This window comes from Sorex fumeus, unplaced genomic scaffold, assembly GCF_029834395.1.
Source record: "Sorex fumeus unplaced genomic scaffold, SorFum_2.1 ptg000020l, whole genome shotgun sequence".
NCBI classification, from domain to species: Eukaryota; Metazoa; Chordata; class Mammalia; order Eulipotyphla; family Soricidae; genus Sorex; species Sorex fumeus.
Window position 1 is genome coordinate 5476009 of NW_026606077.1, and position 16022 is coordinate 5492030.

General features: G+C 60.5%; 1 protein-coding gene across 1 annotated transcript in view; it reads left to right on the forward strand.

The window, feature by feature from the left end:
• The first annotated feature begins 12194 nt into the window (after positions 1–12194).
• LOC130022596 (collagen alpha-1(XIII) chain-like) overlaps positions 12195–16022 on the forward strand; it is a 63675-nt gene continuing 59847 nt past the window's right edge. Inside the window, exons 1-2 of the mRNA XM_056113362.1 lie at positions 12195–12216; positions 14085–14135. Of these exons, the coding sequence (XP_055969337.1) occupies positions 14106–14135 (30 nt within the window). The 5' untranslated portion in view covers positions 12195–12216; positions 14085–14105. The remainder of the gene's footprint in view (positions 12217–14084; positions 14136–16022) is intronic.

Here is a 16022-nt window from a genome sequence, read left to right on the forward strand (position 1 = left end):
GTCAGCCATTTCTATGGGGGAGAAATACTTGTGGCAGAAAACCTTCTTTTCAAATAACTGCCCCCACGTCTCTTCCCTTTTCCTGAGTTATAGAGTCAGCTATAGGCATTTCAATACAATTTCAATACAAATAGGCATTTCCCGGTCCTGAAGTCTATGGGGGTGTTGGGTGGTGGGGGGGGTCCACCTGGAGGAGCCTGACAGAGCTAAAAATCTCCTGCGAAAAGAAAGAACGGAACAAGGGAAGTGGAGGGCTGTGAAAGAAGGCTGAGCTTAAGGTCTTGTCTCGTCTTCAGAAGTCGCAAGGCCAGAGTTCCAAGCACTTGCATGCAGCCAACCCTGGTTCCATTGCTACCTGAGCACTACCAGGTGTGACTAACCTCCCCTATCAAAAAACAAGTGACATGGTGTGATGGGGCGAGGGGCGGGGGGCATAAGTGGAGACACTGGGTCTGAAGGAAGGAGCCGCCGGTCAAGCCAGGCAAATATCTGAGCCGGAGGTTTGGAGGAGGACCGGGCCTGCAGGCAGTTTGGGGGTCCCTTTCAAATGAGAGGTGTAGAGAGAGGGACTATGAGGAGTTCAGTCAGTGCCTCAGCTCCTGTCGCCAAGATGGGGCGAACAGAACAGACTCTGTCATTAACAACACCCAGAATCACAGTGTTTCCCATGAAACTTTGACCCACCCAATAAACCAGCCCTGAATTTAGTTACCAAAAAAACCCAAAACCAAACAAAATCAAAAACCACCCAGAATCGTGCACATCAGAAGGCAGGAGGAGCGTGTGGTGATGGTGATGGTGGCGAGGTAGTGAGCTCAACCCCTGGTTTCTTCCATGGGATTGGGAGAAACGGCTTCCCAGGCCCAGGCTGAGGGGGCGCCCCGAGTCAGCTTCCCAGCTCCATCTGGGGAGCTGGTGCACAGACCCCCACTGGGAGCCCCGCTCTGGGACCCAGGGCCCTGTTCTGCCTGCATGTGACTGACCTGTCACCATCAGGAGGACACACCCGCCGCCAGGAGGCACAGACCCACCAGTGGGGGCTGACTCCTCCAGTGTGGGGGGATGTTTTCAGATTCAGGGTGACATTTCCATGGCCTCTCAGCCTAATGGGTCCCAGATGGCCCCTTCCCTCCCTCTCTGGCTCCCACCCTGCAGACAGGCCCCTGGGGCCTTCCTCCCCATCTCTACACCCCTTGGACTTACTGTTTTTCCTCTCACCTCAATAGCCTCACAGAGGCCAGCATGGAGGAAGCTGTTTCTTCCTGGATGGGAACCAGGACGTGGAAGTTGGCAGAGGAAGGAGGAGAACAGGGGCCAACTTGCGGGATGGGGGCGGGCAAAGGAGGCCCGAAAAGTCTGGCTGAGCTTGAAAGGAGCAGAGGGGACGGACGTGGGGTGAGGGGGGCGCTTTCAGGTCGCCTGGACCCTGAGGGTCTTAGTCGGTTCTCAGAGTTCCCACCTTCCTTCTGCTTCTGCTCCAGCGCCCAACCCCACCCCCACCCCCAGCCTCCTGCTCCATGTGGGGAACCTTTGAATGAGGCAGTAAGGAGATAGCTGGGGCTATTGTGGGGGACCCCGGGAGGAGGGAGAGCTGAGCCAGGAGGAAAGAAAGAAACTCAGCGGGAGGGGCTGAGAGGTGGGAGGGGAGAAAGCGCCCTGGGCAGCGGGCAGCAGCCCCAGGAGGGCAGAAACGCTGACTCACTGCCTCAGGAAGCCCAACAGCCCCATGCCTGACAGCAAAAAGCTGAGAGCCTGGGGACGGAGGAGCCCCGTGTGGCCCAGAGGGGGCCACCCCATCTCTGCAGTGCCTGAGTTGGAGAAGGGTTGTCAGGGGAGTTGGAGTTCTGGTCCCCGGCGCCCAGGGCCCAGGCATGAAGGAAGGGCAGGCCAACACACACTTCCTAGAGCAGTGCAAAACCCCTTCCTGGCAGCCCCTGGAAGATAGCCCCCTCTCCTGACAGGAACTCACTGGACAGCCCACCACTTCTGACAGGAAGATACCCAATGGATAGACCCCCCCACTCTCCTGATAGAGGGGCTCACTGTATATCCCCTAACTCCTCACAGGAACTCACCGGACAATCCCCACTTCTGACAGGAAGGAACTCACTGGATAGCCGTCCCCCCAGTCCTGACAGGAACTCACTAGATAGTCCCCCACTCCTGACAGGAACTCACTGGACAGCCCCTCACTCCTGACAGGAACTCACTGGATAGTCCCCCACTCCTGACAGGAAGGAACTCACTGAGTAGCCATCCCCCCCACACTCCTGACAGGAACTCACTGGACAGCCCCCCACTCCTGACAGGAAGGAACTCACTGAGTAGCCATCTCCCCCCGGCCACTCCTAACTGGAACTCACTGGACAGTCCCCAATTCCTAACATAGAGACTCATTGGATAGCACCCAACTCTTGGACAAAGGGACTCACTGAACAGCCCCCCACTCCTCACAGGAACTCACTGGATAGTCCCGCACACACTTCTGACAGGAACTCACTGGACAGCCTCCCACTCCTCACAGGAACTCACTGGATAGTCCTCCACACACTCCTGACAGGAACTCACTGGACAGCCCCCCACTCCTGACAGGAAGGATCTCACTGAGTAGCCATCCCCCCTCCACTCCTGACTGGAACTCACTGGACAGCCCCCAATTCCTGACATAGAGACTCACTGGACAGCCCCCAACTCTTGGACAAAGGGACTCACTGAACAGCCCCCCCCCACTCCTGACAGGAGCTCACTGGACAGTCCCCAACTCCTGACAGAGGAATTCACTGCCCTTCTCTCTCTCTTTCAGGACCGCCTGTAAGTACCGGCTGCATCTGGGCGCCACTGCGGAGATCCCGCACCCTGTGGTAACCGGGCCCCTGGTGGGGACACTGACACTGACCCCCACTGTTCTCCAGGGGCACCCTGAGCCCCAATTCCCCACTCTGAGGGCCCTTCAGATGATGCCTCCTGAGAAAAGCACCAACTTGACTCCAGCTCTGTTACCAACCCCTCCCCCCGGGGCAGAGCCGGTCCCTAACATCAGTCTGAAAGACAGACTTGAGTCCCTGTGAGCCCAGCCCCGGGGACTCCCCTATACTCCCACTCTGGAGTCAAAGAAGAAAGAGATCATCTTTGGGGCTCAGGGTGTCTGCGCTCTGTGTGGGCAGCGCCTCTTGGCTGAGGCGCCCTGGCAGGGGTGGGGGCGACTGGTGGTTTTTCTGTGAGAGGGCGGTGGCCTGGCTGTGGGGAGGCCAACACAGAAATTATAGGTGGCATGGAGCAGAGTAAAGCCCAGGGTGATGGGGCCCCTCCCAGGGAACCTGAGACAGGCCCAAGGAGCCGCTTCCTCAAAAGCAGGGCAAGAGGAGAGAAGAATGGGAGCGTTTCCTTGAGGACAGCATTTGATACCCCAACAAAGGGCCTCGAGGCCGCTGTGGGGAGGCAGGATTGGAGCAAGAGCACAGAGCCGGGCATCAGATCTCAGGGGCCTGAAAGCAGCCATCCCCATATTGTTCCCTGAGATAAGCCCATGGCCTAAAGCCTGTCTGGGCCCTGAGAAATCTGCCAAGGAGCCCACGTGGGCCGCCCAGCCCAACCTCCTGAGAGCCAGGCCCTCACCTGGAAGGGAGTGCCCTCACCTCAGGGCCTGCACGGAGGCAATGATGGATGGAAATGGGACCTCACGTCCACCGCAAAGCCGCCATCTACCTTCTAGAACCTTCTCTGCCCCTGAGCTAACCACCTCCCTCTCTTGGGGACAAGAGTCCTTACCTCCCATGCTGCTGGGACCTCCCCACACTTCTGGGCCAAGTGCCCATTCTTCCAAGAGCTTGAGATGGTCTCTTCAGTCTCAAGCTGTCCATCCAGGGTGAGCAAATGAGGGTGAAGTGTCCACAGCAAGGCCAGGCCCACACATCCACGCTCAGCCTGGCACGCGCGAGACTCCTGACTTGACCCACTCTGGCCCTGGAGGCAGTGGACAGCCAGCCAGGCAGAGGCAGTCCCCCTCATTCTGTTGTCCCTTTGCGGCAAAGACAGTCTGAGGCCAGGGGCAGGACAGCATGGCGAGAGAGCGCTTGGACCGTGCCTGGCTGCTCCCCTCAGGCTCCTTCTGCCAGGGGCCTCTGCGTTACGGCCGGAAACCAAGTTGGGGCAGTGCCCCGAGGATGGCACACTTAGGTGTCTGCAGTGCAGATGTGGCTGGTCACCGGGGATTCTTGACACGCTAATGTCACCTTGCACTTCTCTTTTTTTTTTCTTTCTGCTTTTTGGGTCACAACCCAGTGCTGCACAGGGGTTACTCCTGCCTCATGCACTCAGGAATTACTCCTGGTGGTGCTCAGGGGACCATATGGGATGCTGGGAATCGAACCTGGGTCGGCCGCGTGCAAGGCAAACGCCCTACCCACTGTGCTGTTGCTCCAGCTCCTCACCTCACCTCACACTTCTTCACCCCATGGGAAACCTGCATGCAGGCAGAGAATGTCTTGGAGATGAGGCAGAGCGGGGGCGAGCCCAGGAATTGGCTGTCTCTTCCTCCGGAGTGAAACAGGAGCTGTTGGACTTGGTTGAGTGGGATTCTCGCTCTGCCTGGCACTCCTGAGTGACCCAGGATGCGGTGTAGCCACTGGGCACCAAAGCTCTGCTGCTTCTAGCTGTGTGACCTTGAGTTATTTACTGCCTCCGTGCCTAAATTTCCTCATCTGAGAAATGGGATAACAATCTCACGTGCTTAATCAAGGCATATATATATAGTCGTGTGCCTATGTGTGTGTGTGCATACACAGTTATTTGCATGTAGGGTTTTTTGGGTTTGATTTTGTTTGGGGGCCACACCCAGTGATGCTCAGAGGTTACTCCTGGCCCAGTATTCAGGAATTACTCCTGGCAGTGCTCGGAGGACCACCCCTCTGAGGAGTGCTGGGAGTTGAATCCAGGTTGGTCGCGTGCAAGGCAAGTGCCCCACCTGTTCCCATATGAATGTAGGGTTTTTTTCTACTTAAAACTAATGATTCCTAGGAATGGAGGCTTGCCTAGGTGTCCCCGAACAGTCCGTCCTGACAAGGTAGGGCACTCACCGTCCCACTGTGGAGGACGAGGCCCTTCCCTGGGACGCGGAGGCGGGAGGGGCCGCACCATGCCCCAGCCTCTCCTCCTCTCTGGCGGGCCTCACACCTGGGTCTGTGCCCAGACTCTGGTTAAGGAGGAGGCTCGTGCCAAGGCTGGCTTGGTGGGGGTCTGGGGCAGCAAGAGGCTAGTTCCTCTGCTTCCCGTGTCTGCCCTCGGGCCCCGTCGCTGGCCAGTTTGAATTGGGCTCAAAGCACGGGACACAATCCCCTGCATGGGAGCTACCAGAATCTTCCAGCAGAATCTTCAGCAAAATCCAGCAGCGGAAGGGGGATGGACATGGGTCGTGTCCAGGAGGGCGCTGTCCAGTCTCCCCCAGGGCCCCCAAGCTTGACTCTCGGTCCAAGAGTGAGTAGGTTTGGGCCGACTCCTCCTGTTGTGAGGGGCCGATGTCCAACAGCACCCCCAACAGCCCCCTGCTGTCAGCGGGAAAAGCAGGGCTGGAGTGGGGAGGTGGGGGGGGGAGATGCCCTGGCCAGTCCCCGCCGACCCTTCTCCCCTCCATGCCTCTCCTCAGCCTCTCTCCTTCTCTCCTTTCCAGTGCACTTTGCAGCACATGTGGGTGGGATTGCTCTCCCTCTTACAAGATGAGGAAACTGAGGCACGGGGAGGCCAGCAACTTGCTCAAAAGGTCACTGAGCGGCCAAGCCAGGATTTGTGTATGGGCAGCGATGAGGGTCAGCCCTGCTGTGCCCCAGAGCCAGATCCCCGGCCTCTCCCAACCCTGCCCTGGCCAGAAGCCCTTCCCAGGGCTCTCTGCCAGCGCCAGGGGCTACCTGATGCCCGCTAAAGCAGCTCCGGGGCAGTTTCTCAGCCACACTCTGGTCCAAGCACAGTCTTGGGGTCTGCTGGGGTCCCGGGCTGCATCCTTTGGCTCTTAGTATGCCAATAAGAATTGATTCCAGGCATATGTGTTCCTCTTTTCTTCTTTCGGGGGAGATGTCACATCATTCCTTGGCGTCTTTAGTCTGTGCCCAGAACTGTGCTAGGCAGGAGGATGGGGTCCCACATAAGGGATTTGAGATGGACGTTTTGTCCGTGGGCGCAGGTTCCCCATGTTTCCTGAGACCCCAGAGAGGCTGGGGCCAGACCCTGCTTCCCGCCCAGCACTGACCCAGCCTGCAGAAAATGTCCAAAGTGAGCGGAGGCTTGCCTCTCGCTGTCCCACCAAGAGGGGAGCTCCCTGGGCCCCTCGCCCTCCATCCCGACTCCTGTCTCATCAGTTCTGACGCGTCAGATTCCACGGCCGCCACCCCACAGTTGTGGGGACAGGCTGGGCCCGGCCCCCACTGGCTCCTGGGTGACAGGGCAGGGTGCCTAGCCCCTTCTCTCTCTCGGCCCTCTCTCAGGCTAGCACGGGCATGCAGGAGGGCGCCCAGCATCAAGTTGCTGAGACAGAAAGACTCAAGGAGGGGCCATGCTCGTCTCTGTACCTCCTCGGGCCTGGCCTGGAGAGGGACCCATGTCATTTATTTTGTAAATAAATAAATCTGTGAGTGAAGTGAGTGAATGAATGAGTGAGAAAGTGAATCAGTGAATGACAGCAGGGAAGCTTAGTGACCAAGCCCTTCCCCTCGCGTGGGTCCCAAATTGCGGAAGCTCGTGGGACCTTGCACAGACCCACCGAGTCACGGGCGTTTCTCAGCTTCTCTGTCTTCCCGTTTCTTCTAGGGCCCAGCTGGGAAGCCCGGCCTCCCGGTAAGCTCCTTTTGTTCCTCCCTTCCATTGCACTTGGCTTTCCCCTGTGCGGGTGGCCATGGTGGGTGGCCGCTGTCCCAGGGTCCGTGGGTGAGAGACCATCCTCTGAAATCGCTGAAACTGGGAGTACCGCCCACCACCTCTGAGCCAGGAGAGCCTGCACCGGTCAGCTCAGCTCCTCCAGTCCCTCGGGGGCCACCCCTCCCAGGCCGTCGGCCTTACCATGGGTGGACGGGGCAGCCAGGATCCTCCTGCAGCTCCCCCCCACCACCTCTCAGCCTGTCCTCCCCGGTAAGAAGCACCCTGAGAATCCGGTGCGCCTCCAGTCGTCATTCCTGAGCTTTGCCAAGGAGCCTGGAAGAGCTGGTCAAGGAATCGGAGACTGACTCAGACGCAGATGCTGAGCAGGAAGCCCGGCTCCCGATCCCGACGGGCTCTGCCCTCTCCTGTGTGTGAGCTGTCCGAGCTCTTGGTGAAACAGGCTTTGTTCTTTCCACTTTATGGATGAGGAAAAGACCCCAGGGTAGAGATGTCTAGTCTGACTGTCAAGGCGGCCAATGTAAGGTGCCAGGGCCTGGTCACAGGCCAGAGGGCTAGCTCCTCTGTTCAGGAGCCATCCTGGGGAAGATCTTCTAAGGCCCTTGGACGGCGGCTCTAAGCAGGGGCCTTAGTACTGGACACCAGGGGCCCGTTCATGGGGAGTGACTTGGATAAAATCCCACGGCCAGTCATTGCCGACGCGGGGCACGGAGGGTGAGGGGGGCTGGCAACAGTCTTTGTCTCCCTCTGCCTAAGGCCCCTTCCGAAGCTTCCAGAACCTTGTCTGCACCCCTCTAACCCGTCACTCCTTCAGCCACTAGTCATCCAGTCACCTCTTGAAGAGTCCGGCAGCTTCTGAAACGCATGCCCGGCAGTGACTTTCTCCGTGAAATGCGTGTGGGAGGGAGGACGTTTGGCCAGACAAGGGAAAATCTCCCCTGATGCAGGAGCCCCAGAGCAAAGGAGAATGGGGAATTTGGCCTCTTAGAATCCAAGGAGGGGAAATCAGGTGACTGGGGGGCACGTGGGCAGACCAGCCCGGGCTACTTCTGACAACAGCCACCTTGAAAAAGCATTTGGGACACTTCCCAGATCAGAGGGTGTGCAGTTTCCAGTGCCGGCCCTTCCACGCCTACCCCTCACCCGCGTTTTACAGCCCCCGACTGCAAAGAACATTAGGATTTCAAAGACACCAAAACACACATTCGGAAATAGCATCCCCAAGCCCCAGAGTGAGTGGGCCATGGAATGTCACAGCCAATGGCCCGTGGGCCTGGCAGCCTGAGCAGTGAGGAGGGGCCTCTGCTCCCACAGGAAGGGATGGAGAGTGGGGGGAAGGACTGGTTCTGGCCCCTGTCGGGTCCAGGGAGTGCCACATGCAGACTGGCTATGACGGTCAGTAGCACAGGAGCCAGGCACTGGGTGGGCTTAGCCGACAGCATCCGTGGGATATCCCTGCAGCCCCTGTGAGACACCCAGTTGCTCACAGAAGCTCAGGAGACACTGCCCAGCGCCGCCCTTGGCCTCCCTTTGGGAAAGTCCGATCCTGTCACCCAGACTCCGTCAACCAGAGCCGCATTCTGGAACCCACTGCTGGCTCTGATGTGTCTACCCATACCTCAGGGTGCTAATTGTTCTTGGCATCTTGCCTCAGTGGGGGTCAGTGCAAACAGAATCAGGAGCGTCCACAGCCTATTTGGGGACATGTGCCCTCAGATCTCCCCTAAGCCCCTGTCCCCTCACAGATTCTCTGATTTTTTGGCCGTCTTCGGTGGGTCTCCTTCCAGGCTCTTAGCGAAAGCCAGGCACCACCCGAGACTTGATGACGTCTCCACACACACATGATTGCAAAAAAAGATTTTCTATCCAGGGAGAGGGACAAAACATAGTAAGCAGATTTCCAGAGCGAAAAGAGGTCAACCCTGGCCACGAAGCCAAGCCACTCCCTCCGTCCCCCCTGGAACATGCCATCAGTGGGCTTCCTCCCCTGGTTCTGCATCCTTCCTGTGCCCCGGGTGGCCATGAGAAAGGGCCGTGGAGCTGGACGCTCCCTGCTGCTTTCTCAGCTGGGACCCGGAAGGAGTCTGCGTGGCTCTGGCAGGGTCAGCCCGAGAGCAGTGATCCACCCATCGGTCTTGCAGCAGTGCCACTCAGCCCCACTCTGGACCCTGAAGTCGAGTGTCCAGGCCAGAGCCGGGATGTTTGTGGCCACAGAAGTGAAAGGAAGAAAGGGCCTGGGACCCTTGATGAACTGCACAGGGAAACTGAGGTCCAGGCAGAGGACCAGACTCCTCTTGGGGGGTCTTCCCATGGCACCCCCTATGCCAGGAAGGCAGAGCAGGAAATGAGCGGGATGGTGGCTGTTTGAAGCTGTGAGCAAACTCACCCACACGACCCTGGGCATCCTCTCCGCTGTGGGACGCGTGGGGTCTTGGCACGTGGCCCAACCCACCGATGCTAACTGTTTCTGCCTCCTTCGTCAGGGGGACAAAGGTGCCATTGGGATGCCGGGACGTGTGGTGAGTTCGTGCATGTGTTCCTGCTCGGCACTTAACCGCTTGCTTCCCCACACTGGCCTGTCCTCCACACCATGGCAGGGGACACCGAGACCCTCCCCAACCCTCCCCCACTCCCCTACCCTCGACCTCCACCCAGAGAGCCAGACTGGGGGGAGGACGTTTCAGACTTCATCTTCCACCATGTTCCACTCTGCTTCCGGGGCAAAGGGCGAATCCCAGGAGGAAAGCTCTACCGAATGCCCGCCTGGTGAGTGGGGCCATGAGCCCCTCTGTGCCGGGTGAGGGCTCCCACCACTCTGTCCCTCCCCCCGAAACCGCAGCCTAGTCTCAGTCTCAGCCAACACAGACTCTGCTGCAGTGCCCCTTGCTAGCCTAGAGCCAACCTCCAAGCTGGGTGAGCGTTCAAACGTGCCAGGTTCCGGCAGAAAAGCAGAGATGCCCCAGAGGTGAGAAGAGCGGCCTAGGAGGTGCTCCTGCACCCCCACTTCTCCCTGGAAGCCCCCGGGTGATGGTCTCAGCAGGCTAGGAAGGGCAGCGCAGGCCTCCCGGCAGCCTGAGACCGTTGTGGCCACACTGACCTCGGGACGATGAACCCTCACCTTGTGCCTCTTCACGTGCTTAGGACCCCCACCCCCACCCTGTACCCCCTACCCCTGCTCTGATATTCTTGTTTTGCTTTGTTTGGGGGCCACCCCCAGTGTTGTTCAGAGCTGACTCCTGGCACTCCTCGGAGGACCATATGGGATGTTGGGGGTTGAACCGTGGGTCGGCCACGTGCAGGGTGGAGCTCTACCCACTGTCCTATGGCTCCAGCCCAGATTTTTTAATTAATTTGGTTTTTTAATTGATTTTGGCAATGCTCAGGGCTTACTCCTTGCTCTGTACTCAGGGATAACATGGCAGTGGTTGGGGGACATATGGGGCTTCAGGGATGGAACCCCGGTCCATTGTGGACAAGGCCAGCAAATGCCCTGGCTATGTTATCGCTCTACCCTGGCCCTGGTGTTCTTATGTGAGTTTGCTGCCTTTTGCAGAGAGCAAAGTTATCTGAGTCTCAGGGAACACCTGACTGCACCGGCCTCATGCTGGGGCTGACATGGAGGAGTTTGACCCACTCGGCCGGTGGGTCACCCTAAGAACAGCAGGAGGTGGGCGCGGAGCACTCTCCCGTTTTTCATGTGAGGAAACTGAGGCATTAGGTCTACCCCGAAGTCCTTTTCTGGCAGGAAGTGGCTGCCCAGGGACTTGAACCCAGGCGGCAGCCCGACCCCAGACCTGTGCTCTTGGCCCTGACCTTGGCTTGCTCTGCAGTGGCATCGGGGTCCTCAGGAGAGTGCGGCCCATGGGGCTGAGTTCTAGAAGCCAGGACCTCTCAGAGTTGAGAAGTGACCCCTGTCCCAGAGCTCTGAGGTCCTCACAGCAGCTGTTGGTCGAACCCTAAGGCCAGGAGCCCTGAGCAAGCCCCTTGCCGTGAGACCCTCTGCCCACTTTCACACAGGAGCGCCCACCCACCCTGGCCCATCCCTTACTGTCCTGATGCCCTGGGTCCTGCCCCGGGCACATCAGGGACACCCCCCCCCCCCCCAGCCTGCCCAGGCACTCAGCCGGCCTGGGGCTGGGGCGTTGCTAGGCTCTGTCCCGAGCCCTGTCACGTGCCTTGTTCTGGCCTGCCATGGCAGGTCTGCTCCCCTCTCCCTCCAGGAGAATATTTCCACTCCCCTTTGGGCCTTTCCTACTGCTGTGACATCGAGAATGTGACAAGGGGCCCATTTTGCAGCCTAGGGGGAGGCTGACCTGATAAGGCCTGGGGTGGCCAGTGGGCCAAAAACACTTCTGTGGTCCCCAGTGGCTACTGTCTCTGGACGAGGTGGGGAAGGGCCCTCTAGCCACTAGTTTCTGTGGACATCGGGACCCTTAGGGAACACCCCCAGTTTCCTCTCAGACCCATGCTCCATCGTCCTGTCGCCCCGGGTCTCCCATGTCCCCACCAAGGCCTTAGCTGGTGCCCAGCTGACCCGCCAGCTACCAGCCCACCACAGGCCCTGCAGCCAGGGTTTCGGCAGGTTTCCTGACCTGGGAAGGCCTGCCCGTTTCTCTCTCTCTCTCTCCCTCTCTCTCTCTCTCTCTCTCTCTCTGTCTTTCTGTCTCTCACTCTGCCTCTCTTAAGTTTCTCTCCCATTCTCTGTATCTCTCTTTCTCCCTCTCTTATCCTGTCTCTCTCACTCTCTTCCTCTCCCTCTTGCTCTCTGTCTCTCCCTCGTCCTCTCCTGCTCTCTCTCTTGTCCTCTCACACTCTCTCTCACTCTCTTGGTCTCTGTCCCTCTCTGTCTCTCCCTCTCCTATCCTCTCACATGCTCTCTTTCTAGCCTTCGTACACACACACACACACACACACACACGTGCAAGCAAACACACACACACACACGCACGCACATGCATGCAAACACACACACGTGCATGCAAACACACACACGCACATGCATGCAAACACACACACACACACACACACACGCACACACATGCACGCACACAGGGAGTCTGAGCCTCCTGCCCGTCTCTCTCCCCGGAGCGCCCTGCAGGCTGGGCAGGGGAGGCCTTAGCTGCCTGCGGCTCTGCCTGCCGGGCGAGGGACGTGCCCTGTGCCGGCATCTGTGTTTTGTTTGGTTTCCTATTTCACGGTGATTTCTGCGGTCGGTCCTGGTGCCGGGGCGCAGATGCCGTGTGCGTGCCAATCTCATCCTCTCTTTTTTCTCCCCCCGCCGCCCCCCGCTCTGCTCCCTGCACCCCGCGTTGCCTGTGGCTGCCCCAGGGAGTAAAAGGCCAACCAGGAGAGAAGGTGAGTCCACAAGGGTCCCTCCTGCCCGCACCCGCCCCTGCCCCGGCCTCCCTCCTCCTCATGGATCTGGGCGGGGGCGCTGGGGTGCTCTCCCGGCCCCGCTGGCCTGCACTGCCCCCAGCCTCCCGTGACCCAGTTTGCTAACAGCTTCCACACGAGTCCCAGGACTCCTGGGCTGCCGTCCCAGCCCAGCTGCCCCAGCGGGGCCGTCTCTGGCCGAGGCGGCACAGGCCTGGTTCCCGCCCAAAGGCATCGCCCTCCGCCGAGGCAGAAGCCCAGAGCTGCTTGGCGTCCTCCTGACACCCCCGTGCTCCAGGCTGGCAGACCCCCTCAGGGCTGCAGGGCTGCAGGGCTGGAGCCCACTGGGAACCAGAACCCCAAGTCACAGGGCTAGGATGTCGGCTCTGGGTTCTCCAGTGGGGGTGGGCAAGGACCGGAGGCCTCCTGTGCCTGCGCTGAGGACCCCACAGAGACCCCCAGCTCTGTAATACGAGCAGCCCCACGGTCCTCTCAGCTGCCCTCAGCACGTCACTCCGCCTCTCCAGAGCATTGTCCAGGCCTGACACTGGCCGCCCAGGGATGCCCAACTGTTCCTGTCCTGTGGGGGAACCGAGGCACAGAGAGGCAGATTCACATACCCAGAATCGCACAGCAGAAAGAGGCTGGGTTGGAGACAAGCCCTCCTGTATCCAACTCCAGCCCGGGGTCCCCCAAAAAGAATGACTGTGACCAGGCCCCTCTGCCTGGGGCCCAAGACCCCACCACTGTGTGAGGACCAGAGTCCAGGCCTGTTTGGGCCGGGTGACCCCGAAAAGCACCCTCAGGCTCGCTCTCTCTCTCTCTCTCTCTCTCTCTCTCTCTCTCTCTCTCTCTCGGATGTTCCCGATGTTCCGTGAGGCTCGTGCCTTGCTGTGCCGGGGAGGGGTGGGTTGGGCGGGAGAGAGGGATGAGGAAGGGAGGGGGAGAGAAAGATAGAGAGAAGGAGAGGGAGAGAGAAAGAGGAGAGAGGGAAGAAGAGATCACAGCCGCCTCTCCCAGCAGGGTGCTCTGGGGCCCATACCCAGTGGCCTCTAGGAAAGTGACGGAATAGGTGCAAAGGCCTGGGGGTCAGCCCTGGCCCCTGGGTGCCCTGAGGACCTCAGGCAGCGCCTGGCATAGCAGATCAGGGTCCTGGACGTTTTCATGCCCTGGGACCCTCGGCCAGAGGGCTGCCCTGGTGCCCCCTGTGGGTGGGGGAGGGGACCCTGGTCTCCTCCCGGCTGGGCACAGTCTTAGTCTCGCCGCCGACTCTCAGCGCAGCCCGTTGGTCCTTCTCCCGTTGCCCCAGTCCTGCGCCCTACACTTCCACCTGCACTTGTTGCTCCCAGAATCCCCTGCCCCGGAGGCTGTGGGTCCCTCCCGGGCCCCAGGACCAGGCACATACTGTCCCTCATGATTGGCCTGGCACCCAGGGCGTGTCCCGCCGCGTCCACGCACAGGGCCGTTCTGGGAAGAACAGACCTCGGGGGCTCCGGGACGGGGTGTGACGAGTGGGAGCAGGTGGGAGGTCATGGGACGCAGGGCGGGGGTGGGCACCACTGAGCGGAGTGTCCCTCCCGCACGCCCCTTGCCACGCGCCTGCCCCTCTGCCCCGAATCCCCCTCGCCTGCCTCGGGGCTCCCCCTGCCCTCCCGCTTCCGGCCCCTCACAGTCATCCCCTCTCCCCCGCTGCCTCTCCTGGGCCCCCTCACCTCTGCAAATGCTTCTCCTTCCGCTGCACCCTCTGGCCTTCCTCGTGCCCCTGCTCCCTTTCCCTACCTGCCAGCCCCTCCCTCTCCTCCTCTCCTTACTGCCCTGTCCCCCCTCCTCTGGCCCCCTCTCTCCCACAGGGGGCCCCAGGAGACGCCGGGATGTCCATCATCGGCCCGCGTGGCCCCCCTGTAAGTGGTTTTGCTCTCCTTGAAGGGGGTGAGTTCATGTAAAGGGTCTAGGGGTGGGGGGGCGGGGAGGGCCCTCAAAGTGCCCAGGGCCTGGGGGCGGGGTGGCGGGGTGGCGGCCGCCACCCGTGTGATGTGATCCCTAGGCCGGGCTTCGGGCTGCCGTTGATGTTATGTTGATGTTAGGGCCCGCTGAGATGTCCCTAAATTACAGCCTCTCGGGGGCCCCCCACCCCGAGCCAGCCCCGACACAGCAGCTGCGAGGCGGCCCGCTGTTTACACGGGAGGAAGGAGCCGGCTCTTCCCGGGGGTGCAGGGGTGTGGGGTGGGCGCTCCAGCTGTCCCGGGAATGAGTCTTGTTTCGGAAAGCCCCGGGAGCAGGTACCCAGAACCCAGAGTCACTGACCTGGCAGCCCCTCGGGGTCTCGGCAACCCCCAGTCCCCGTCTTGGGGAAGCACCGGGCCTGGCCCGTGGCTGGCGGTTCGGGAAACGGAGACCCTTCTCCTTGGCCAGGACAGCTGGAGGGGACCCAGCGTGGGTGACTGGCAAAAGAGGGCCACGGGCAGCTTTTCTCAAAGACACGGCACCAGCCACTTCTAGCAAACCGAGTGGGAGCACCCCAGGCCCCCCAAGAAGGGGGAGTCATGGGACAGAGGAGCAGGGGTGCGGGCAGAGCCCCACTTAGCATCTGAGATGGGGCTTGAGCCCAGCATAGACACGGTGGCCCTGAGGCTGGCCCCCTGGCCCCATCCTGGCAGGTCACCCAGGCCAGCCCCAAGGTTCGCACCCCAGGGGGCTGTGTCGGGCAGAGGCGGTTCATGTGCTTGGTAAGTGTGAACCAGCAGTTTGGCGGCACCATGCAGGCTGAACCCCGTTGCCAGAGCTGAGCCATCGCCCCTGGCCACCGCCCCCATGAGCCCCATTCAGATGGGGACACAGGGGCACGAGTGTCCTGGGGTCACTTGCTCCTGATGAAAGTGCAGTTCAGCAGGGGGGCAGGGGTGTCTCACAAAGCCACAGAGGAAGGAGAGAGTCCCCGGGTGCCAGCGGCAGGGCCGGAGCCAGGAGGTAGGGCAGGAGAGTGATGCCCAATGCAGGCGGCCCTGGGCGCCATCTCTGACCATCAGCTCTTGCCGTGCTGGGCACCCTGGGGCTCAGCCCCTGCTGGATGCGTTGGCAGAGGCAGCCGGTCAGCACCCCTAAATGTGGAGAGGCCCTGCCGCTGGACACAACAGAAACCTAACCAGGACCCACCTCCTGCCTGGGGAGCGGTCCTGGGGGGACTCGCTGAGCACCGGTGGCGTCCCAGGCTACGCAGCTGTCGCGTCCTAGACCCGAGAAGACGGGTCACCTTGTCCACTTGGACTTGTTCTCTCTGACTCACCCACCAACCCGTTTAGCGGAGGACACTGGGCATGTGGTCACCCCGTAGTCAGGGCTGGAGTCTCAGGGCCCGACTGGCAGTCATCTCAAAACCAGCGTCCCTGTCCCCACCCCTTCCATCCATGCTAAGCTCTACCGTGCCAAGGCTGTTTGCCTGAAGGAAAGGCCCGTGCCCCTGTGGGTGCTCAGAGACTGTGTATGGCACCAGGGAGCTTCCCAAAACCCAGCCTCCTCTGCCGGGGGCGCATGTCTGTGCCCACCACCCAGAGGGCTGGGGCCACCGTGTTCTCCTGGTGGAGCCTCCGGCTCTTCCCGGAGCTGGGCATAGGGCTTTGGATCTCGTGGGCAAATTCTCGGCGAACAGCATTGGCCAGGAGTTGAGCGGCTTTCCAGGAAGATCCCAGAATAAACGCCATTTGGCAGAACCAGCCTTGCCGCTCTCAGGACGCACCTGCCCCCACTCTGGAGCTGGCTAAGGGTCCATGCCGAGGGGGAGGACCCCGAGG